This window comes from Papio anubis, chromosome 14 (assembly GCF_008728515.1).
Source record: "Papio anubis isolate 15944 chromosome 14, Panubis1.0, whole genome shotgun sequence".
Taxonomy (NCBI): domain Eukaryota; kingdom Metazoa; phylum Chordata; class Mammalia; order Primates; family Cercopithecidae; genus Papio; species Papio anubis.
This window is the reverse complement of record NC_044989.1, coordinates 28,649,158-28,673,854: the sequence shown is the minus strand read 5'-3', so window position 1 is coordinate 28,673,854 and position 24,697 is coordinate 28,649,158. Positions and strand designations below refer to the sequence as shown.

General features: G+C 42.9%; 2 protein-coding genes across 4 annotated transcripts in view; one reads left to right on the top strand and one right to left on the bottom strand.

Annotated features, from left to right (window-relative positions):
- The first annotated feature begins 2,597 nt into the window (after positions 1–2,597).
- TRMT61B (tRNA methyltransferase 61B) lies at positions 2,598–24,697 on the top strand. 2 transcript variants are annotated; one of them, XM_021924704.2, is made up of 7 exons: positions 2,607–3,536; positions 8,354–8,456; positions 12,625–12,815; positions 21,712–21,803; positions 23,216–23,442; positions 24,115–24,192; positions 24,278–24,697. In XM_021924704.2, the coding sequence occupies exons 1-7, from the start codon at positions 2,763–2,765 to the stop codon at positions 24,337–24,339; spliced, it is 1,527 nt and encodes a 508-aa protein (XP_021780396.1). In that variant the 5' UTR covers positions 2,607–2,762; the 3' UTR covers positions 24,340–24,697. The 2 variants fall into 2 exon arrangements, with proteins under 2 accessions (XP_003908511.3, XP_021780396.1); XM_003908462.5 differs by lacking the exons at positions 8,354–8,456; positions 12,625–12,815 and having other exon boundaries at positions 2,598–3,536.
- The window catches only part of SPDYA (speedy/RINGO cell cycle regulator family member A), a 39,215-nt gene continuing 38,439 nt past the window's right edge, over positions 23,922–24,697 (bottom strand). Inside the window, exon 7 of one of the 2 annotated variants that reach the window (XM_003908456.3) lies at positions 23,922–24,669. In XM_003908456.3, coding sequence (XP_003908505.1) covers positions 24,578–24,669 — 92 coding nt within the window. In that variant the 3' untranslated portion in view covers positions 23,922–24,577. The remainder of the gene's footprint in view (positions 24,670–24,697) is intronic. The other variant, XM_017947404.3, reaches the window with a different exon arrangement.

The window sequence follows — 24,697 nt, the reverse complement described above, 5'->3', positions numbered from 1 at the left end:
GTGGAGAGAGCAGTTTCTTTATTCATTTTTAGAATTGGAAGGGAGAAATCTGGCCAGGTGTGGTGGCTCATGGCTGTTAATTCCAGCACTTTGGGAGGCTGAGGTGGGTGGATCACCTGAGGTCAAGAGTTCGAGACCAGCCTGGCCAACATGGTGAAACCCTGTCTACTAAAAATACAAAAATTAGCTGGGTATGATGGTGCATGCCTGTAATCCCAGCTATTTGGGAGGCTGAGGCAGCAGAATTGCTTGAACCTGGGAGGGTGACATTGCAGTGAGCCGAAATCATGCCACTGCACTCCAGCCTGGGCAAGAATGAGACTCTGTCTGAAAAAGAAAAAAAAGGAAAAAAAGAAGGGAGAAATCCTGTTAATAGAGTTTATGATGGCTGATGTCCTAGAAAGTACCGATTAGAAAGTATTAATGTATGTCTTAGAAAGTAATAACGGCCTGGCGCGGTGGCTCACGCCTGTAATCCCAGCACATTGGGAGGCTGAGGTGGGGGGATCACAAGGTCAGGAGTTCAAGACCAGCCTGGCAACATGGTGAAACCCTATCTCTACTAAAAACACAAAAATGAGGCCAGCCTGGTGGCAGGTACCTGTAATCCCAGCTACTCAGGAGGCTGAGGCAGGAGAATCACTTGAACCCGGGAGGCAGAGGTTGCAGTGAGCCAAGATGGTGTCATTGCACTCCAGCCTGGGCAACAAGAGCAAGACTCCGTCTCCAAAAAAAAAGAAATAACAAGACTCCATCTCCAAAAAAAAAGGAATAACAAGATTTATTTCACCAAATTTAAACAGAATTCACATTGACTTCACAGCCCTTTGAATATACTTGAACTTTAAGTTCAACTGTACTGTTAACCAGTCTTTCCAAACAGTGTTACAGTACAAAGAGCGTGGGCTGCTGAACCGGACTGACCAAATGGGAAACTCTGCCATGCCACATGTCAGCTATGCTTCTTGACCAACTTATTATGTTGCACAGGTGGGTCTTGAACTCCTGTGCTCAAGCAATCCTCCAGCCTGGGCCTCTCAAAGTGTTGGGGTTACAGGTGTGAGCCAACATGCCTGGTTTCCCTAAATTACTTAATCTCCCTGGGCCAGTTCTTTTACTCATAAAATGGATTTGTTTCTAACACAGAATTGTTGTAAACTTAAATGAGTGTCTAACGTGCCTCTTATTGCCAGACTCTCAGTAAACTTTTGCCCAGTCAACTAATGTCCAGCAACGAGGCTAGTGACTTTTCCTTTTTTTTTCTTTTTTTTTTTTGAGACAGTTTTGCTGTGTCGTGTGGGCTGGAATGCAGTGGTAGTTCGATCTTGGCTCACTATAACCTCCACTTCCCGGGTTCAAGCTATTCTCGTGTCTCCGCCTCCTGAGTAGCTGGGATTACAGGTACCTGCCACCAGGCCGGCCTAATTTTTGTGTTTTTAGTAGAGATGGGGTTTCGCCATGTTGCTAGGCTGGTTTTGAACTCCTGACCTTGTGATCCCCCCGCCTCAGCCTCCCAATGTGCTGGTATTACAGGCGTGCACCATCGCGCCCGACTAATTTTTTTTTCCGAGAGGAGTTTTGCTCTGTCGCCCAGGCTGGAGTGCATTGCAGGGATCTAAGCTCACCGCAACCTCTGCCTCCCGAGTTCAAGAGATTCTCCTGCCTCAGCCTCCCGAGTAGCTGGGATTACAGGTGCGTGCCACCACGCCCAGCCAATTTTTGTATTTTTAGTAGAGACGGGGTTTCACCGTGTTGACCAGGCTGGTCCCGAACTCCTGACTTCAAATGAGCCGCTTGCCTCGGCTTCCCAAAATGCAGAGAGGCTAGTGATATTTAACGTTAAATAACTTTGGCCTCCAAAGATACCTGTTTCCATTTTAAGACACTTCTATTTAGTTTTGGGAGGGTAAACTAGTTATATTTTAATAATGAAAACATCTGTTACATAAGCACATAGTGAGTACTCTAATGGACCTTCTCGGACTCTCCGGGTGTGAGGGGTGGGTGAGGGGACCGGCAGGCTGTCACAGCCCCTTCAAAAGGGACTTGGGGCTGGGAGATGTCGCAGTCAACTGGGAAAGGAGAGCCAATCAGCAAGTGGAGCGTCCCACGCCGTTTGTCAAATGCATCTCCGGATTAGCTCTACTCATACGTATATCTTGGGGGTGACTAGGTGATGTCCGTGTTCAAGACACTAGCGTGCTAAGCCTGGCATTTCAGTTTGCACAGCGCTGTAAGTTTTGTCTCAATCTTCCTGTCCGCCAGCGAACCTGGAGGACGTCTGTTAGCGGTAAATTTATTTATTTATTTATTTATTTGAGACGGAGTTTCCCTCTTGTTGCCCGGGCTGGAGTCCAACTGCGCGATCTCGGCTCACCGCAACCTCCGCCTCCCAGGTTCACGCGATTCTCCTGCCTCGGCCTCTCTAGTAGCTGGGATTACAGGCATGTGCCACCACGCCTGCCTAATTTTGTATTTTTAGTAGAGACGTGGTTTCTCCAGTTGGTCAGACTGGTCTCGAACTCCCGACCTCAGGTGATCCGCCCGCCTTGGCCTCCCAAAGTGCTGGGATTACAGGCTTGAGCCACCGCGCCCGGCCAGCGGTAAATTATTTACCCACATTCCGAAAAGGAAAACGGCCGCCCGCGCGCAAGGACATACTCCTTGATGGTCACTCAACCAGAACGCCGCTGCTCCGGCGCTACTGCTTGACCTAGCGCACCGCCCCCTCCCCTACGCGGGCGCCGTCGGGCTGCTGCGCCATGCGCGCGACAGGGAAAGGAGGGGGTCGCGCTAGGTTGCGTCACTCGTCTGCGACGGCGCCTGCGCGAAACACCATGCTGTTGGCAAGGTGCAGCGGTCCTGTCTTGCTCTGCCTGCGGCAGGGACTCGGAACCAATTCATTCCTGCGCGGCCTAGGGCAAGAGCCCTTCGAAGGAGCTCGGTCACTGTGTTGCAGGTCCTCGCCTAGAGACCTGCGAGACGGAGAAAGAGAGCACGAGGCGGCACAAAGGAAAGCCCCAGGAGCAGAGTCTTGCCCATCTCTCCCTCTGAGCATCTCGGACATTGGGCCTGGATGTCTTTCGTCACTGGAAAACCTCAGACTGCCTACTCCGAGGGAAGAGTCATCCCCTCGAGAGCGCGAGGACTCAAGTGGAGACCAGGGCCAGTGCGGTCCGGCACACCAGATATCCGAGGACCCTTCGATGCTCTCGCAGGCCCAGTCTGCTACCGAGATCGAAGAGCCTCACGTCTCCCCTTCTTGTTCAACTTCAAGACAGAGACCCTTTCAGGTTGGGGAACTGATTTTAGCTGAGACTGAGAAGAGAGAAACACAATTTAAGAAATTATTTAGATTGAACAAAGTTGGATTCTTAAATAGTAGCTGGGGGGCAGTCCCGTTCAGCAAGATCGTGGGCAAGTTCCCCGGCCAGATACTGAGGAGTTCCTTGGGTAAGCAGTTCACGCTGAGGAGGCCAGCACTGGAAGACTATGTATTATTGATGAAAAGAGGGACTGCCATAACAGTCCCAAAGGTAATGTGATGGAGATAAGGTGTATATTGTTTCCAGGAGGAGCAAAGACAGATGCAGTACTCAGTCCTGATTAATGTACTCAAAGCATATCTCAGAGCGTTTGGATTTTTTATTGTACTCAGGCTTTTAAGATAAAACAATGGATATAACTTTTACATATCATGATGAAAATTAGCATTAGGAAACGCCCAGATTTTAATTTTAACTTGAGAGTCTCGATTCCCTTATTTGTAAAATGTGGATAATATTTCAACTTTCTGTTAGGGTGATGTGAACTCATTAGGTACATAGTAAGTACTAATTTTGTTCCCCATTACTCTTAAGTTTACAACTTCAGGACTCAAGAGAATGTTGAACTCTTAGGGAACAATTTTTTAGTACTACTATGATGATATTTTAATAATATTTAATAATCATGTTACAAGAGTATATTTTATCAACAGTAGATACATTACGGTGCTTTTTCCTTTAGGGAAGAAATAGAGTTTTATCTTAAAATAGCTAACATTCAACACCAAACATAAAATGACGTCTTTATTAAAAAGTTAACTGCTTAAAGCCTAGTTTCAGTTTTTTTTTTTTTTTTTTTTTTTTGAGACAGGTTCTCACCATGTCATCCAGGCTGGAGTGAAATGTTGCGATCTTGGCTCACTGCAACCTCTGCCTCCCAGGTTCCAGCGATTCTCCCACCACAGCCCCCTGAGTACCTGGGACTACAGGCATGCGCCACCACCCCGGGCTAATTTTTGTAGAGACGGGGGCGAGGCGGGGGGCGGCGGGGGTTTCGCCTTTTTGCCCAGGCTGGTCTTCAACTCCTGGCCTCAAGTGATCCGCCCACTTCTGCCTCCCAGTGCTGGGATTACAGGCGGGAGCCACCGCGCCCAGCCCTAGTTTGAAGTTTATGCTAATCATCTATTGCTAGCAGATTATTTCAATCCTTAGTCACAGTCACAGTCCTTGAGTAGAATGTTCCTGTGTAACACAACTCCTCCTTTCTCCAGATCAGGATTCATTCATTATTTATTCAGCAAATGATTGACTGCCTTACATACTCAAGGCACTATTTAGGGAAGTATAGTGTTGAACTGCAGTCCTCACTCTCAACATAGACCTTACATTCTAGAAGGGGTGACAAAGAACAAACAAGTAAATGAAAGAATAAGGTCATTTCCAGTAGTATTAAGTGTCATGAAGACAAATACATTAACAATGACATTGGGGTGACCTGGGGTACGAGCATACTTTATGTCAAGTGAGTAGAGATGGTCTCCAAGGAGGTACACTTAATAGGAAACCTAAATAAGGAAGAGCTTGCCTTGTAAAGATCTAGGATAAGAATTGTTCTTGCAAAGGGAGGAATACTGCAGAGTTTCTGTTGTGGCCTCTGGGTCAGATGAGGGTCCCTCTATGAGGTGTGGTTTGAGTATTTTATTCCATTTGTAGTGAAGGACCATTAGAAGTTTCTGAGTAGGAATCCAGTCTGTATTTTAAACGGTCTACCCAGGGACTAAGAAAACTTTCCTCAGAAGCTTAGGCTACTGAGGTATAATAAGCTTTTTTTTTAAAGACAGGGTCTTGCTATATCACCCAGGCTAGAGTGCAGTGGCTCAATCACCTCTTACTGTAGCCTCAACCTCCTGGGCTCCAACAATTCTCACACCTCAACCTCCTGAGTAGCTGGGACCACAGGTGTACGCCACTATAGCTAATCAAAAAAAAATTTTTTTTTAGAATTGGGGTCACCCTAACTTGCCCAGACTGGTCTCAAACTTCTCTAGGCTCAAGGGATCCTCCCTTGAGGGTGCCGGGATTACAGGTGAGAATGACCGCTCCTGGCCATGGTATCGTAAGCTCTTGAAGAAAACTAAAGACTTTTGTAATTTTATCTTGCTTCCCCATGTCTCCTTTCTCCCCATTAGACAAAATGAAGAAAGATTAGTTACATTTCATGAAGTTATAAATAGGCATCCTTAGTGTACTTTCTGCTTTTCCATTTGTTACAGATATAAGTCACATTGTTCTACTCTAAGGAGGAATTTAAGTACTAAATTTGTTAGGTGTTGACTTCTCTGTATAGCTTCCAAGTAGTAGCTGGAGATAGTTTAACTTCAACTTTTACAACTTCGAAATGCTTGAGGGAATACCTCCACTGTTGTTTAAAAACTGATCTCCCTGCCGGGCGCGGTGGCTCAAGCCTGTAATCCCAGCACTTTGGGAGGCCGAGACGGGCGGATCACGAGGTCAGGAGATCGAGACCATCCTGGCTAACACGGTGAAACCCCATCTCTACTAAGAAATACAAAAAACTAGCCGGGCGAGGTGGCGGGCGCCTGTAGTCCCAGCTACTCGGGAGGCTGAGGCCGGAGAATGGCGTGAACCCGGGAGGCGGAGCTTGCAGTGAGCTGAGATCCGGCCACTGCACTCCAGCCTGGGCTACAGAGCGAGACTCTGTCTCAAAAAAAAAAAAAAAAAAAAAAAAAAAAAAAAACAAACTGATCTCCCTGTAAGAATTACATAATTCCATCTTAGTATTAAAAAGTATGACTGGAGGCCGAATGCGGTGGCTCACGCTTGTAATCTCGGTATTTTGGGAGGCTGAGGCAGGAGGATCATTTGAGCCCGGAAGTTTGAGACCAGTTAGGGCAACACAGGGAGACCTTGTCTCCACAAAAAATAAAAAATTAGCCAGGTATGATGGCACACACTTGTGATCCCAGCTACACAGGAGGCTGAAATGGGAGGATGGCTTGAGCCCAGGAGTTTGAGGCTGCAGTGAGCCATGATCTTGCCACTGCACTCCAGCCTAGGGAACAGTGTAAGACCCTGTCTCAAAAAAAAGGTGAGGGGGCAGGTGCAGTCACTCGCACCTGTAATCTCAGTGCTTTATGAGGCCAAGGCAGTAGGACTCCTGGAGGCTAGGGTCAAGGCTAACCTGGCCAACATAGCAAGACCCCATCTTTATAAAAAATAGAAAAAAATTAGTTGGGCATGGTGGTACATGCCTGTGGTCCCAGCTACTTTGGAGGCTGAGGTGGGAGGATGGCTTGAGCCCAGAAGTTCGAGGCTACTGTTGCACTACTACACTCCAGTCTGAGCGACAGGGTGAGACCCTTTCACCAAAAAAATTTGTTTAATAAATTTAAAAAAAAAACAGTTTTTATTAATGTCATCCATAACATTCGTGTTGTGTTAACAAAAACAATTCCAATTATATGTTTGGCAAATGGGTCCTCCAATCTATTTCTAGCATAGTCCCTTTTTTTCCTTATATAGCAGAGCTCCCCTACCCCCAGGCTGAGGACTGGTACCAGTGCATGGCCTGTAACAGGGAACCAGACCACACAGCAGGTTAGCGGTGGTAGTGAGCATTACTGCCTGAGCTCCATCTCTTGTCAGCTCAGCCATGGCATTAGATTCTCATAGGAGTGCCAACTCCTGTGAACTGCGCATGCGCCGGATGTAGGTTGCATGCCCCTTATAAGAGACTGACTAATGCCTGATAATCTGAGGTGGAACAGTTTCATCCCAAAACCATCACCCTCTCCCCAATCTGTAGAAAAATTGTCTTCCACGAAATGGATCCCTGGTGCCCAAAAGGTTGGGGACCACTGTTATACAGTATCTTAATTCTAAATTAGAAGCTCATCATTTGGTCGGGCACGTTGGCTCACGACTGTAATCCCAGCACTTTGGGAGGCTGAGGCCGGCAGATCACCTGAAATCAGGAGTTTGAGACCAGCCTGGCCAACATGGTGAAACCCCATCTCTCCCAAAAATACAAAAAATTAGCTGGGCGTGGTGGCAGGTGCCTGTAATCCTAGCTATTTGGAAGGCTGAGGCAGGAGAATCGCTTGAACCCAGGAGGCGGAGGTTACTGTGAGCCGAGATTGCACCACTGCACTCCAGCCTGGGTGACAGAGCGAGACTCTGTCCCAAAAAAAATAAATAAGTTCATCATTTTGGGCTGGGCAGGGTGGTTTACGCCAGTAATCCCAGCACTTTGGGAGGCCAAGGCGAGCGGATCACCTGAGATCAGGAGTTCGAGACCAGCCTGGCCAACATGGGGAAACCCCGTCTCTACTAAAAATACAAAAATTAGCCGGGCATGGTGGCAGGCACCTGTAATCCCAGCTGTTCGGGAGGCTGAGGCAGGAGAATCGCTTGAACCCGGGAGGTTGCAGTGAGCCAAGATCACGCCATCGTACTCCAGCCTGGGGTACAAGAGCGAGACTTCGTCTCCAAAAAAAAAGAAGTTCATCATTTTATGCAGAGATTATATAGTAAATTCCTAACTGGTCTTCCTGCCTCTTGATTTTTCTCCAGTAGATCCTGTATTCTTCTGCCAGATTAATCCTCATAAAATGCCATTTATATCACCTCGGTGACCCACCCTGGTTGCTTATCAGGCCGAGTTCTAATGCCTCATACTGGCATTTAGTTCTCTGCGTATCTCTCCTGAGATAACAAACTGTATTTATTCTACCTCTGCTTTGTTTAAAGCTGTTTTTACCTTGTGATTGTTCCCATAAATTGTCTACTCTTTGTCTTTAAACTAGGCCATCCTGCTGCTCTAAGAACTTATATTGTCTGTAATTTTGATATTATTCTGAAGTGTTGCCTTATTTGTTAACTGATTCTTGGATCTCTCTTATTTCATCAAGTGAAATATAAACTCTGTAGGCAGAGTGCCTGTAGGCAGGTCCAGAGTCTGATTCGTTTTTTCACTCCCTTCTCCATACTCGACAGTGTAAGATAAGACTAGACGCTTAGTACATGTTTATTGGTCGCTGAGTCACCCATACTGTTTTCAATCATAGGATGTTAGTATGATTCTCTTGATGATGGATATCAGCCCGGGTGATACTGTTTTGGAAGCTGGCTCAGGCTCTGGTGGAATGAGCTTATTTTTATCCAAAGCAGGTAAGAGATTGGATTGAGCTGGATCTCGGTAACAAAGAAAACGTTCAATTTGTTCATAATAACAGGAAGTTATGAGGATATTTGGGAAAATACCTAACATTGAGGTAGCATTCTCCTAGAATCTGAATGTGAGCACCTATTTTTCTTTCCATTTTGTACATTTATTCCAGTCAGTCTCTTTCTGATCCTCCCTCCATTTTCTTTGCTTTGTCTTGTTTCCTTCATGCTCTCTAATGCTGCTGCTTTTTTCTTAAGTATACGTTTTATTGGAATATAACATAGCTACAGACAAGTGTGCAGATCGCAAGTGTATACCTCAGCGAATCTTTGTATAGTGACCACTCGTACTTATTACCCAGATCAAGGTAAGGAGTGTCTCTGCCCCACAGATGCCTCCTCGTGTCCCCTCCCAGTCCTTATCATCACCAAAGGAAACCACTATTGTGACTTTTATCACCACTGATTAGTTTTGCCTCCTTTGAACTTATATAAATGGAATCATACAGTATGTATTCCTTTGTATCTGGCTACTCTTGTTCATCATTATGTTTGTGAGATTCACTCATTGCATACAGCAGTAGTTCTTTCATTTTAGTTGCGGTATAGTACTCTCTTCACAATTTACCCATTTACTGTTGATAGACATTTGAGTTGGATATTATAAATAGTGCTGCTCGGAACCTCCTTGTGTACTTGTCATGTTATTGTTGAATAATAGTGCCAGATGAATACTTAGCCTGAGGGAATATGGAAGGAGGTTGTCAGCTGCTGGGGGGAGAGTTAGACATCGTTAGGACCAAAGAATTATAGTAGGTGTTCATAAAGAAATTAATCATAGTACAGAGCTGTTAAGTAAAAAGCTACATTATGAAGAATTATCTCTTTTTTTTCCAGAAAGTCTCTAAAAATTGTCAGTTGGTAAAAGTACTGCTTGAAGGTGGGTGTCTGATCAAAAATCAAGAGGTGTATATTAAACATATATTTTTTCATGTTCCTACCACTTAATTTCTGGTTACTTTTATGCTAGTTGATTAGTACCCCTTTGCCTACCTAATTTCTCTGAGTGTCAGGGTTGTTTTGGGTGGTCTGACTCTCTGTACAGTGTTCTCTTCCCTACATAATGAGAGACTGTTGAATAGTCACAGTACTTTCTTTGAGTAGATTTTATAAAGATTACAGATAGAAATATGCTGAAATTAAACTCACACCTTTTGCTCTTTGACCTAATGTCTTCACATATGAATATTATCTAGATTATATTAACCCAGTAAATTCATTCTGGGCTCCTCAATCTTTTGTTTGACTTTTCTGTACATAGTTAAAGGCAGTCATTTTCTCATAATCTATGACAAATTCCTAACTGCATGGTTTCATTTGACAAAGTGGATTCATAAAAACTGGTGAGAACGGATAAATGCCTTTATTTCTAAAATATATAGTATCAGAGGAGTGTCATGGCTTGAATAATCCTAAACTATAAATGTGCAAGAAATTATTGCTATTTACCTATGTTATGGGTATTTTTCTCCATAATTTCTTTTCCAGTTGTTTAGTTTATATTACTTTTTTTTTTTTTTTTTTTTTTTGAGGCTGTTCCCCAGGCTGGAATGCAGTGGTATGATCGTGGTTCACTCCAGCATTGACCCTCGGAGCTCAAGTGATCTTCCTGTCCCAGGCTCCCAAGTAGCTGGGACAATAGACACATACCACCAAAGCTGGCTAATTTTTTAAATTTTTTGTAGAGACTGGGTCTCACTGTTGCCCAGGCTGGTCTTAAACTCCTGGCCTCAAGCAATCTTGCCTAAGCCTCCCAAAGTGCTGGGATTACAGGCATGGGGCACCACACCCAGCTTATATTACTATTAACATTAATTTTTATCTCCTGAGAACCTCATAACTTGCAGTTGGAGTTACATTTCAAAAGATACTTTGGAATTTAAACTTCTTTAGTAAACTGTAAACTGATTGATCTGGGATAATCTCCAAATGGTATCAAATCGCTTCAGATAGAGATGGGTGGAAAGTTAATTGCCTTAAGTTAAAATGTAGTACTCCTCTCTGGAATTGCAGTATTACCGTGCTAATTAGTTTAAAAGTTCTTCACACACACACATACACAAATATATATACCTTTTGTTTGTTTGTTTGTTTGTTTTTTTGGTAGAGACAGGGTTTCACCATGTTGGCCAGGCTGGTCTCAAACTCCTGACCTCAAGTGATCTGCCTGCCTTGCCCTCCCAAAGTGCTGGAATTACCTTGGCGAGCCACTGTTTCAGGCCACAAATACCTTTTAAATATGTGAAAGACTCAACCTCATCCATAGTAAAAGAAATGCAAGTTAAAACTACATTAAAAGGCTGAACATCATGGCTCACATCTGTAATCCCAGCACTTTGGGAGGCCGAGGCAGGCAGATTGCTTGAGCTCATGAGTTTGAGACCAGCTCGGGCAAAATGGCAAAGCCTCGTCTCTACCAAAAATACAAAAAATTAGCTGGGTGTGGTGGCACACATCTGTCATCCCAGCTGTTCAGGAGGCTGAGGTGGGAGGATTGCTTGGGCCTGGGAGGTGGGGGGTGCAGTAAGCCATGATTGCACCACTGCACTCCAACCTAGGTGACAGAGTGAGACCCTGTCTCAAAAAAAAAAAAAGAAAAAAAAAAGAAACTCAAAAATCTACATTAAAAATGATAAACTCTATTCATTTTTTAGATTGACACAGATAAAAAGTTCAAAAACTTTCAGGGAGAGTATGGAGATACAGGTTTTGCTTTTTTTGAGATGCAGTCATGCACTGTTGCCCAGGCTGGAGTGCAGTGTCGCATCTGGGCTCACTGCAACCTCCGCCTCCCAGGTTCATGCCGTCCTTCTGCCTCCTGAGTAGCTGGGACTACAGGCATGTGCCACCATGCAGGCTAATTTTTTTTTTTTTTTTTTTTTTTTGAGACGGAGTCTCACTCTGTCGCTTGGGCTGGAGTGCAGTGGCCGGATCTCAGCTCACTGCAAGCTCCGCCTCCCGGGTTTACGCCATTCTCCTGCCTCAGCCTCCTGTGTAGCTGGGACTACAGGCGCCCGCCACCTCGCCCGGCTAGTTTTTTGTATTTTTTAGTACAGATGGGGTTTCACCGTTTTAGCCAGGGTGGTCTTGATCACCTGACCTCGTGATCCACCTGCCTTGGCCTCCCAAAGTGCTGGGATTACAGGCGTGAGCCACTGTGCCCGGCCTGAGATATAGGTATTCTAATACATTGCTGGTTGGCATATAAGTTGACACCACTTATGTGAAGGACAATGTAATATTATGTGAATAAATTCATATGACCCTTGAGCCAGCAATTCCATTTTTAGGACTTTATCCTATAGAGATATACTGGCTTGGTACAAAGACGTAGGTGTAAGAATTTTCATTGCCATATTGTTTGTATTAGCATATGACTAGAAACAAGCTAAATGTTCATCATAGCCATACACTGGAATATAATGGCTGTTACAGCAATTTTTTAAAAAAGAATGCAGTACATCTGGCCGGGTGCGGTGGCTCAAGCCTGTAATCCCAGCACTTTGGGAGGCCGAGGCGGGTGGATCACGAGGTCAGGAGATCGAGACTATCCTGGCTAACATGGTGAAACCCCGTCTCTACTAAAAATACAAAAAACTAGCCGGGCGTGGTGGCGGGCGCCTGTAGTCTCAGCTACTTGGGAGGCTGAGGCGGGAGAATGGCGTGAACCCGGGAGGCGGAGCTTGCAGTGAGCCGAGATCACGCCACTGCACTCCAGCCTGGGAGCACAGCGAGACTCCGTCTCAAAAAAAAAAAAAAAAAAAAAAAAGAATGCAGTACATCTAGAATCACTGAAATGACATTGTCGGTAAGTAAGAAGGAAGGTACAGGACAGTGTGTATAATACACCACATTGTGTGTTAAAAACAGATAGATACTTGCATGCTTGTATAGGCAGTGACTATCATGGGAAAGGTAAATAGCTGGTGATGTGGTTGCCTCTGAAGAGGGAGGGAGATTAATTGGGGATCAGGGATGAGAGGAAGACTTGTAACATTGAACTATTTGAATTTTTTTTTTCACATACATGTAGTACCTTTGCAAATACGTTTTTGACACTTTTTAATAAACTGATTAACATTGTGAAATATCAAATTATTTTTTACTTAAGTTGGATCACAAGGACGAGTCATAAGTTTTGAGGTACGAAAAGACCACCATGATCTGGCTAAGAAGAATTACGAACACTGGCGTGATTCATGGAAATTAAGTCATGTAGAAGAGTGGCCAGACAATGTGGATTTTATTCATAAGGATATTTCAGGAGCAACCGAAGACATAAAAGCTTTAACATTTGATGCAGTAAGTTTTCTAACATGGGTCCTGTGTTACTCCTTTGACTACAGAGAAGATAGGGGTCAGCCTTCTTTTGCATGGGCAAGGGTCTTCCTTCATTTGCTTCATGTCTATCTCTAGGGATGGAAAGAATATTTTCGTTTCATGCCTTTTAATCTCATGGTGGGATTTTGGGCAGAGACATACTGAGTTACCGAGTTGGGTGCTGAAGTTGTCATTGAATGTGGAATGATGACTGAAAACTAGGACCAAAGACTATTCAAGTATCATGAACCTCAGCATTTCCAGGATAAATCGTACTTTGGAAGCAGCATAGGAAGCATATTGAACCCAGCACCTAACCTGAATTTTGACATTTGGGGGAATAAGCAGCTTCCATTTGACAAGGAATAGACAGAAGGCATCTTCAACTAGACAGTTAAAGTCAGGATATCAAGAGGAGTGTGTTCATTGGAGATGTCGAGGACGGAGGTGTTCATCATGAACAAAGCTCCAGAAAGTGGAGCAGAGAGATTGTGAGGAAGAGAAACACTGGGAGGTTGACTTAGGGAAAAGAAGCAGAGAAGATGAAGGTAAAAAGATAGATGACAAGAGAGGATACATTAAGCTGTGATCAAACATGGTGGAGATCTGGGACATGGAAGTATTTGCTGGCTTAAGAGTTTCAGAATTCCAGAGTAAGTTGCCCTATCCTTGGTGATGCCACTTCACAGTTCATAGCTTCACAGTATGAACCGAGGCCTGGTTAGGAGTCTTCCTTCCTTTCCTTAACTGGCTGCTGGAAGGATAGACTATTTTGGTGAGAAATGAAGCAAAGTTCAAAGAGGAGAGAAAATCTTTTTTTTTTTTTTTTTTTTTGAGACAGAGTCTCATTCTGTTGCTCAGGGTGGAGTGCTGTGGTACAGTTTCAGCTCACTGCAACCTCCATCTCCCAGGTTCAAGCAATTCTCCTGCCTCGGCCTCCCAAATAGCTGGGATTACAGGCACATGCCACCATGCCCAGCTAATTTTTGTATTTTTAGTAGAGATGGGGTTTCACCATGTTGGCCAGGCTGGTCTCGAACTCTTAACCTTAGATGATCTGCCTGCCTCAGTCTCCCAAAGTGCTGGGATTACAGGCATGAGCCACTGTGCCCGGCCGTGAAAATGATTTTTATCAGCACTGGCTTCTAGCTCTGATATAACTAAAGCCTATAGTTTTAGTGGCACAGCTTCCTGTACAGAAAGACCTCAGTTCATTTTTCTCATCTATGACTTGCTTGTTACAGCTAAATAAGGGGGAAAGGGCTCTGTTTAGGTCATCCATAGGAATGTCAAAAATACCTGGGAGATTAAATAGGTCATCAGAATTTCGTTTGATGAGCATGAAACACAACAAAGGATTTTAACGATATCATTGAAGCTTTGTAGAAACCTGCTGAACCATTCCTGATCTAAAAATAATACTCCTTTTTAGATTTATTCAGCTGACTCTCTCTTGAATAATAGTGCCAGATGATTACTCAATATGAGGGAATAGAGAAGGACGGTGGGAGGGTGTCAGCTGCTGGGGAAGAGTTATATACTGTTAGGACCAAAGAATTATAGTTGGTGTTCATGAATAATTGTAATACAGAACTTTTTGTGTGTGTGTGTGTGTGTGTGTTGCCCAGGCTGGAGTGCAGTGGCCGGACCTCAGCTCACTGCAAGCTCCGCCTCCCAGGTTTATGCCATTCTCCTGCCTCAGCCTCCCGAGTAGCTGGGACTACAGGCGCCCGCCACCTCGCCCGGCTAGTTTTTTGTATTTTTTAGTAGAGACGGGGTTTCACCGTGTTAGCCAGGATGGTCTCAATCTCCTGACCTCGTGATCCACCCGTCTTGGCCTCCCAAAGTACAGAACTATTAAATAGAAGCTAGATCATGAATAATTTCCTTTTCTTAAGAATGTTTCTAAAAATTGTACATTGGTAAGAGTACTGCTTGAGGGTTGATGTTTGATCAAAGATCAAAAGGCGTATGTTAAACGTAAATTTCTGGCTGGGTGCGGTGGCTCACACCTGTAATCCCAGCACTTTGGGAGGCCGAGGCAGGCGGATCTCCTGAGGTCAGGAATTCGAGACCAGCCTGGCCAGGATGGTGAAACCCCATCTCTACTAAAAATACAAAAATTAGCCAGGCGTGATGGCGGTTGCCTGTAATCCCAGCTACTCAGGAGGCTGAGACAAGAGAATTGGTTGAACCCAGGAGGCGGAGGTTGCAGTGAGCTGAGGTTGCACCACTGCACTCAAGCCTGGGCGACACAGCAAGAGTCTGTCTCAAAATAAGCAAACAAACAAACAAATTTCTTTTCACATTCCCACTTTTTTTTTTTTTTTAATTGTTGCTCCCTTTGTCTACTTAATTCTTCTCCTAGCTGCCATCTCACCTTCTGGGCCTTCCCTCTTCTAATCCATTCCCCTCATCTCTAGAATAATTTTCCTAAAATATACTTCTGGGCTGGGTGCAGTGGCTCACGCCTATAACTCCAGCACTCTGGGAGACCTGAGGTCAGGAGTTCGAGACCAGCCTGGCCAACATGGCAAAACCCCGTCTCGACTAAAAATACAAAATGTAGGCTGGGAGCAGTGGCTCACGCCTGTAATCCCAGCACTTTGGAAGGCCGAGGCGGGCAGATCACCTGAGGTCGGAAGTTTGAGACCAGCCCGATCAATGTGGGAGGTCAGGAATTCGAGACCAGCCTGGCCAATATGGTGAAACCCCATCTCTACTAAAAATACAAATAAAATTAGCTGGGCGTGGTGACTTGTGCCTGTAATCCCAGCTACTCGGAAGGCTTAGGCTGGAGAAGCGCTTGAACTCGGGAGTTGGAGGTTGCGGTGAGCTGAGATTGTGTCATTGCACTCCAGCCTGGGCAACAAGAGTGAAACTCCATTCTAAAACAAACAAACAAACAAAACAAAACAAAGAAAAATACAAAAATTAGCCAGGCATGGTGGTGGGTGCCTACAATCCCAGCTACTTGGGAGGCTGAGTCAGGAGAATCGCTTGAACCTGGGAGGTGGAGGTTCCAGTGAGCCAAGATTGCGCCACTGCACTCCAGCCTGGGCAACAGAGCAAGACTCTATCTCAAAAAAGAAAAAAAGAAAAAAAATATGTATATGTGTATATATATGTATTTCTGATACTGTCATTCTCCTGCTGAAAAAACAATCCAGAGCTTTTCATTCAAAGATTTCTGGTGTCCAGACTCTGATCTGAACTTTCCTTTCTCTAGTCCTTTATGTAACCTGACTCCATATATGCCAACCAAAATGATGCTAAATGAATAAAAAAGGTGTTAAACCATAAAGAAAAACAGAAAAAAGAGCATGACTAATAAAAGAATTTAACACATTTTGGAAACAGCTTAACCATCAAAAGGGAGTGGACACAATGGAATACTAACAATAAATGTACTCTAGCTACATCAATAAATCTGAAAGACTTGGTGTTTGGTAGAAAAAGCATTATAAGAGAGTATGTGAAATGACTACCTACATGGAAAATTTAAAACTACACAACATATATTGTTTGTAGCTATTTACATATGTTGTAGAAGTATAAAATTTGGGAATGTTGCCAACTTCTGGACACTGACTGTTTCTGAGGAGAGAAAAGGAAGGGAAAAGAATAGAGGGAGATAAGTTTGGGGTCCATTCAGGTTGGTCCACCGCCAGGCTCCATAATCGCCAGTGTAACCTTGGGTAAGTCACTGAATCTTTCCATGCCTCAGTCACCTCATGTATTAAACAGTAATGATAATAGTACCTATTTCATAGAGTTGTTGAGGATTAAATAAGAAAATTCATGTGAAGTACCTGGTACATAGTAAGCAATGAATAAATGTTAGTTATGATTTTCATCATTTTGATTTTCTTCCTTTCCCCTTTTCTCTGCCTGTTTAAACTCTGTTCTCCCTTCAAAGCTTAAAGGTCATCTCTTGTGTGAAATATCCTGCCTCATCTAGCCAGAGGATTATTACCTTCCTCTGAATTTCTGAACCACTTTGTTTCTGGAGTCAATAAGCATTTATTAAGAACCTGCCATGTACCATGTGCTGTGCTAAGACAAAAATTATACATTCAAAAGAGCTTTCAAAAACAAAAAATGAGTAAGAAATATTTAAAAATTAAAAAAATAATAGCTGTCGGCCAGGCATGATGGCTCATGGCGGTAATCCCAGCACTTTGGGAGGCTGAGACGGGTGGATCACTTGAGGTCAGGCATTTGAGACCAGCCTGACCAATATAGTGAAACCTCATCTCTACTAAAAGTATGAAAATTAGCTGGGTGTGGTGGTGGTGCATGCCAGTAATCCCAGCTGCTTGGGAGGCTGAGATAGGAGGATCGCTGGAACCCAGGAGGCAGAGGCTGCAGTGAGCTGAGATTGCACCACTGCACTCTAGCCTAGGTGACAGAGCAAGACTCTGTCTCAAAAATTAAATTAAATTGGCCGGGTGCAGTGACTTACGCCTGTAATCCCAGCACTTTGGAAGGCTGAGGCGAGTGGATCATGAGCTCAGGATTTGGAGACCAGCCTGGCCAACATGGTGAAACCCTGTCTCTACTAAAGATAAAAAAAAAAAAATTAGTTTTGCGTGGTGGTACACACCTGTAATCCCAGCTACTCGGGAGGCTGAGGCAGGAGAATCTCTGGAACCTGGGAGGCGGAGGTTGCAGTGAGCTAAGATCGCACCATTGCACCCCAACCTGGCCAACAGGGCAAGACTCCATCTCAAAAAAAAAAAAAAAAAAAAAAAAATTAAATAAGATGAAATGAAATGGACACATAAACAGTTACTAAAAAGACTCAGAAGTATAAAACACCATGGCTGTAGAACTTGGTATGAGGAGATGAGGCTGTAAATGCAGTCATGAGGGGCTAGATAATAAAGAAAGTTGTATGTTTATCAAGCTGGATAGTATGGACATTATCTTGTAAGTAGGAGAGCAGACTGTCTAGATTTCTGTTTTAGAATAATTCTGGAGAAAGAATGGAGGTTGGGAGTCTATGCAGAAAGGTATTATAATATTTCAACAAGATATGATGAGGTCTTGACCTAAGTCAATGTCGGTGGGATTAATTTGAGAAACACTGGAGGTAGATTTGTGAGACTTTAATTCAAACAGAAGCACCAAAACCCCAGAGTCTCAAAAGAGAATTCCAGGTGAAGAAAATGATGGCTTCTTGATTAGGCTTTGAAAAAAAGAAAATGATGACTCTAAGTTTCTGGTTTGAGTAACTGGATAAATGCTGTTAACTGAGAATTGAGCATTCAAGAGGATTTGCAGTTTTTTTGGTTATCTGACTTTGGTCCTTGTCAATAACATAGTAAAACTACAGTCTAAGAGCCCATGTATGTCATCATGTTGACCCTTGATTGTCATCTTCACTTGGGTATTTATTTATTTATTTATTTGAGATGGAGTCTCACTCTGTTGCCCAGGCTGGAGTGCAATGGCGCGATCTCGGCTCACTGCAGTCTCTGCCTCCTGGGTTCAAGCATTTCTGCTGTCTCGGCCCTCTGTGTAGCTGGGACTACAGGCACCCACCACCATGCCCAGCTATTTTTTTTGTATTTTCAGTAGAGACAGGGTTTTGTCATGTTGGCCAGGTTGGTCTCGAATTCCTGACCTCAGGTGATCCAACTGCCTCGGTCTCCCAAACTGCTTGGATTGCAGGCATGAGCCACCATGCCTGGCCTCGACTTGGATATTTAATAGGCATGTTAAATACATATCCAAACCTGAATTCTTACTTCCCCCAAGCTTGCTCTCCCATAATCTTCATCATTTTCCTCATTAGTAAATGACATCTCCATTCTTTCAGTGGCTTAGGCTGAAAACTTTGAATTCAGTCTTCTTTTTCTCACATCCTACTGCCAATCCTAATCCTAATTCCAATTGGCTCTGTCTTCAAAATATATACCACTTCTTACCACACCAACTGCTCTTTGCTATTACAAGCCACCGTCATCTTTCCTTGCATTCTCAGTGTTTTCTGCATGTAGATTTTAAAGTGAGTCAGAGTATACTTAATTACAGTGAATTGTACACTTAAAATGGCAATGTTGATTTTACCACACACACAAAAAGTTTTTTTAAAAAGTTCAGATCGTGTCATTCTTTAAAATTCTTCAGTGGCTTCTCAATTGAGAAGTAAAGCTAAAGACTGCGTGATTCTATGTAATCTGTGTCCACCACCTTCGATGTCATCTCTTACCACTTCCCCCCTTTTATCTCCACTGCAGTGACAGTAGCCTCAACAGACTTTCCAAGTAGCCTACTACCTCAGAGTGTTTGTATTAAATATTTGCTCTTCCCTCCACCAGGAGCTCACTTCTTCCCTACATTTCCATGGGTTAAACTTAATTTTTATTTTCTTCAGATCTCTTCACTGAGCAGCCTGTGTATAAAATGACACCTCCTTTCCCTAACCTGTCACTTTCTTTCCCTCTTACTCTGCTTGTTTTATTTGTTTGTTTTGAGATAGGGTCTCACCCTGTCACCCAGGCTGGAGTGCAGTGACACAATCACAGCTCACTGCAGCCTTGATTTCTCAAGCCCAAGTGATCCTCCCTCCTCAGCCTCCCAAGTAGCTGGAACCACAGGTGCACGCCACCACGCCTGGCAGTTTTTTTTTCTTGAGACGAGTCTCACTCTGTCGCCCAGGCTGGAGTGCAGTGGCGTGATCTCTGCTCACTTGAACCTCCCGGGCTCAAGCTATTCTCCTGCCTCAGCCTCCTAAGTAGCTGGGATTACAGGTGTGCGCCACTGCACCCGGCTAATTTTTGTATTTTTAGTAGAGATGGGGTTTCGCCATGTTGGCCTGGCTGGTCTTGAACTCCTGACCTCAGGTGATCCACCTGCCTCGGCCTCCCAAAGTGCTGGAATTCCACGCGTGAGCCACCGCACCCAGCCAATTTTTTTATTTTTATAAATGTGGGGTCTCACTGTATTGCCCACGCTGGTCTGGAACTCCTGGGCTCAAGCAGTCCTCCTGCCTTGGCTTCCCAAAGTGCTGGGATTACAGGCGTGAGTTACCACGCCTATTCTGCTTTATAACTGTTTTTCTTCATGTCACTCACCACCCTCTGTCCTGTTTATTTATATATTTTTAATTTTTGTTTAATGTCTACCCCTTCATTAGATCCCATGAAACAGACTATAAGTTCCAACTATATCCTTACCACTTAGAGAAAAATGTTTGTCATGTAGAGAGTGCTTAATAAATATTTGGTGAATTAATAAGATGTCCCTTGACCGATTAGTACTGTTTTTAAAAAACACATAAACTAATATTTTCTCATTTAGTAAATAGATATGCCAGCATAACTCCAAGCTTTCTGGAGTTCATACGACAGTAAATGTTACTTTATTTTCTATTTTGACCAGATTGATTTTTTGTTTTTAATTAATTTTTTATTTGAAAAATTTTCACTTATCTTTTGTACTTATTGGCATCTTCTGTGACTACAGCTATGTACACTGCAATTGAAATTGAAAGAAGAGTAAAGAGGAAATAAGGGATATGATTCTTTTTTTTTTTTTTTTTTGAGACAATCTCACTCTGTCACCCAGGCTAGAATGCAGTGGTTTAATCTTGGCTCACTGCAACCTCCACCTCCCAGGTTCAAGCAGTTCTCCTGCCTCAGCTTTCCTAGTAGCTGGGACTATAGATGTGCACCACCACACCTGGCTAATTTTTGTATTTTTAGTAGAGACAGGGTTTCGCCATGTTAGCCAGGCTGGTCTCAAACTCCTGACCTCAGGTGATCCACCCACGTCAGTCTCCCAAAAGTGCTGGGATTATAGGCGTGAGCCACTGCCTCTGGTCAACAGTGTGAATTTCTGTTGCCAAAGCTGAAATAAAGCATTTAGATTTATAAGTTTTGGCAATAGAAATTTACAATGTCAGCCAAGTGCAGTGGTTCACATCTATAATCCCAGCATTTTGGAAGGCCGAGGCGGGCAGATCGCTTGAATCCAGAGTTCAAAACCAGCCTGGGCAAAATGGCAAAACCCTGTATCTACATAAGATACAAAAAATTAACTGAGAATGGTGGTGCCTGCCTGTCATCTCAGCCACTTGGGAGGCTGAGGTGGGAGGGTTGCTTGAGCTCAGGAGGTGGAAGTTGCAGTGAGGTGACATCGTGCCACTGTACTCCAGCCTGGTCAACAGAGCGAGACCCTGTCTCAAAAAAAAAAAAAAGAAATTCACATTGTCTCAAATGTTTAAATGTTTTATGTTGTAATGGCGTGTTTTACACTTGGCAATATTGATAATACAGGCATACAGGAATCTTTGGTTATATTCATATATACATACATAGCCAAATCAGTATTTCCATATTAATGTGCCAAGTACAAGACATATCATTATGATTTTTCAGTATCATCAAGTACTATGACAAATTATTTTTTCTTCCCTGAGACAGGATCTCACTCTTGCCCAGGGTGGAGTATGATGGCAAAGTCATAGGTCACTACAGCCTCGAACTCCTAAGCTCCAGTGACCCTCCCATCTCAGCTTCCTGAGTAGCTGGGACTACGGGCTTGGGCCTCTGCATCCAGCCACTCTTTTTTTTTTTCTCAATAGAGTCAGAGTCTCGCTGTGTTGTCTGGGCTGGTCTCAAACTCGGCCTCAAATGGATCCTCTTGACTCAGCTTCCCAAAGTGTTGGGATTACAGGCAGGAGCCACCTTGCCCAACTGTATAATAATTAACATACCCTTTTGGGAGAAGTAAAATGATAGTTAATAATACTACCTTCTAAAAAATGAAATACCTTGAGTGATTGCTGTATCATTTCACCACAATAAGAAAACTTATGCTTTATTTAAACGGAATCAGACTGATGCAGTTCTCTTTTCCCCCTACACAGGTAGCTTTGGATATGTTAAACCCTCATATTACTTTGCCTGTTTTTTACCCACGTCTTAAGCATGGTGGTGTATGTGCTGTATATCTAGCAAAGTGAGTAATAGAACTGTTTTTCTTTGTAATGTGACTTTTAAGTGCACTTTTGCTTAAGTTCCAAACTAAAAAAAATTTTTTTTTTTTTTTACACAGTCTCATTCTGTCACCCAGGCTGGAGTGCAGTGGTATGATCTTGGCTCACTGCAACCTCCACCTCCCTGGTTCAAGCAATTATCCTGCCTCAGCCTCCCAAGTAGCTGGGATTACAGGCACCCACCACCACGCCCAGCTAATTTTTTCTATTTTTAGTAGAGAAGGGGTTTCACCATGTTGGCCAGGCTGGTCTTGAACTCCTGACCTCAGGTGATGTGCTCGTCTGGTCTCCCAAAGTGCTGGGATTACAGGCATGAGCCACCACGCACAGCCAAAATATTCATTTTGTAACTGAACAAAGTGTACATGACATTTTATACAACTGTTTTAAAATGACAAGTCCCAAGTTCATTTATATTGTATATTTATTTAGTATTTATTTATTTATTTATTTATTTATTTATTTATTTATTATTTTTTGAGACGGAGTCTGCTCTGTTGCCCAGGCTGGAGTGCAGTGGTGCAATCTCGGCTTATTGCAAGCTCCGCCTCCCGGGTTCACTCTATTCTCCTGCCTCAGCCACCCAAGTAGCTGGGACTACAGGCGCCCACCACCACGCCCGGCTAATTTTTTCTTTTTTAGTAGAGATGGGGTTTCACCATGTTAGCCAGGATGGTCTCAATCTCTTGACCTTGTGATCCACCTGCCTCGGCCTCCCAAAGTGCTGGGATTACAGGCGTGAGCCACCGCGCCTGGCCAGTTTTTTTTTTTAACCTTTTTTTGTTTTGTTTTGTTTTTTTGAGACAGAGTCTCGCTTTGTCACCCAGGCTGGAGTGCAGTGTTGTGATCTCAGCTCGCTGCAACCTCCACCTCCCAGGTTCAAGTGATTCTCCTGCCTCAGCCTCCCAAGTAGCTGGGATTATGGGTGTGTGCCACCACACCCGGCTAATTTTTGCGTTTTTAGTAGAGACAGGGTTTCACCATGTTGGCCAGGCTGGTCTGGAACGCTTGACCTCAAGCGATCGTCCGCTTCAGCCTCCCAAAGTGCTGGGATTACAGGCATGACCCATGCCCAACCCTATATTACTGTTTAAATCATTTTTTACATAAATAGTAATATAAGATGCGCATTTTCTTCTGACAATCTGGAAGAAACTTTTTAAAAGTATAATGTGAACAGTAATGTTAAATTATGGTCTCTGTGTTTGTTTACTTAGAATTTTGTGAAAGTACTTTTTATGCTTCCTAACTTGAATATTTAAACCCTCTCCTGCCTTAACTATAGTATTCAAATGTGGGCAAGAGGTATAGGGAACTTAAATAAATAGAATGTTATTATTTTAGTAGAAATGTACATTTTTCACTTTTCTGAAAGCATCACACAGGTTATCGAACTTTTAGATGGAATTCGCATCTGTGAACTTGCTCTTTCATGTGAAAAGATAAGCGAGGTCACTGTCAAAGATTGGTTGGTTTGCCTTGCAAAACGGAAAACTGGAATTTTAGCTCAAAAAGTAGAACCTAAAATCAACATAGATGTACAACTAGATTCTCAAAAGAAAACTGGAGTTGAAGATGAGCTGTTTCAAGAGGATGACCGTGGTGAGCTTCAGTTTTACTTTATGCATGTAGTAATAAATGGAGAATGAGTTCCTGAGTATACTGACCAAAAGATTATAAAAATATTCCTCAGCAATTTTCTATAGAAATTGAAGTGTGATATTTTGCTAAGATGTATAAGGCACAGAATAATTACTTTTCCTGCCTTTTACATAAAACTCTGATATCTTTGAAGAATTGAGCTTTTTATAATCTTCATATTTTACTTGTCACAAGGAGCTTGGTTTGTGAAATAATTTAAGTATATTACGGTTGTTTTATATTTAGATCACTGATTATTACTGAACGGAATGAATTTAATGGAACCTGATAGGCAAATAGCTAATATTCCAAAAAGCAACTTCTAAGATGCTGCTGGAATTCTTGAAAGAACTGAGTTTAGATCTTTGTCATATATGCACATTATTTAGGCCATGAACAAGTTTTCAAATATCCATTGATTTATGATATGGGCTTATCCATTTGGTTATAAAATCATATGTTTATTATATAATCATTGACAAATCATTTCTGTATAACAACTGGCAGAGTAGCTCTAAAACAAATACAAGGAAAAAAAGAGAAAAAACTTAGAGTAACTCATATTTTAACAGTTTTGTGAAAAAATTAGAAAATATTTTATGTAGCTTATAGTACATATATTTTTTACAACAGAAGAATCACATTCTGATTTTCCATATGGATCATTTCCCTACGTTGCTAGACCAGTACACTGGCAACATGGTCATACAGGTGAGTAATGTTTTCAGAACATATTAAATGGTGTTTTTTCTTCTAATTAATATAATGACTTTATGTTTTTCTTCTCTTAAATTAGCTTTTCTTGTCAAGTTGAGGAAGGTCAAACCACAACTGAGTACTCCAGATGACAGCAACTGACTTGAAGATGGAAAAATATCAAAATAGAACTTTATATTGAAAATCACTACTTTCATAGATTGGCATTTTTAGCTATTACTGTGACTTATATAACTTTTACATATAATTTTGAAAATAACAAATAAAATAAAGATGTATAACATGGCAAAACTGCTTAAACGTCCCATTTTGACACTTGTCTTGCAGTTAGTTTGACATTTTGTAGTTAATGATTCCAAATTGGTTTAGTTGGACCATCTCATTCTTCGCTTCCTGTGAACCACTCCATAGATTTGTCTTTCTTCAAGAAATTAGTTTTCTTTCCTTTATTTGATTGATGGTCATTGACTACTGAAATAAAATTGCATTTTAAGATAAA

Coding starts and splice junctions, on each gene's coding strand:
- TRMT61B (XM_021924704.2), top strand. CDS start 2,763: ATGCGCGCGACAGGGAAAGGAGGGGGTCGCGCTAGGTTGCGTCACTCG. Junction 3,537..8,353: donor CTGCCATAACAGTCCCAAAG/GTAATGTGATGG, acceptor TTTCAATCATAG/GATGTTAGTATGATTCTCTT. Junction 23,443..24,114: donor GTTTCAAGAGGATGACCGTG/GTGAGCTTCAGT, acceptor TTTTTACAACAG/AAGAATCACATTCTGATTTT.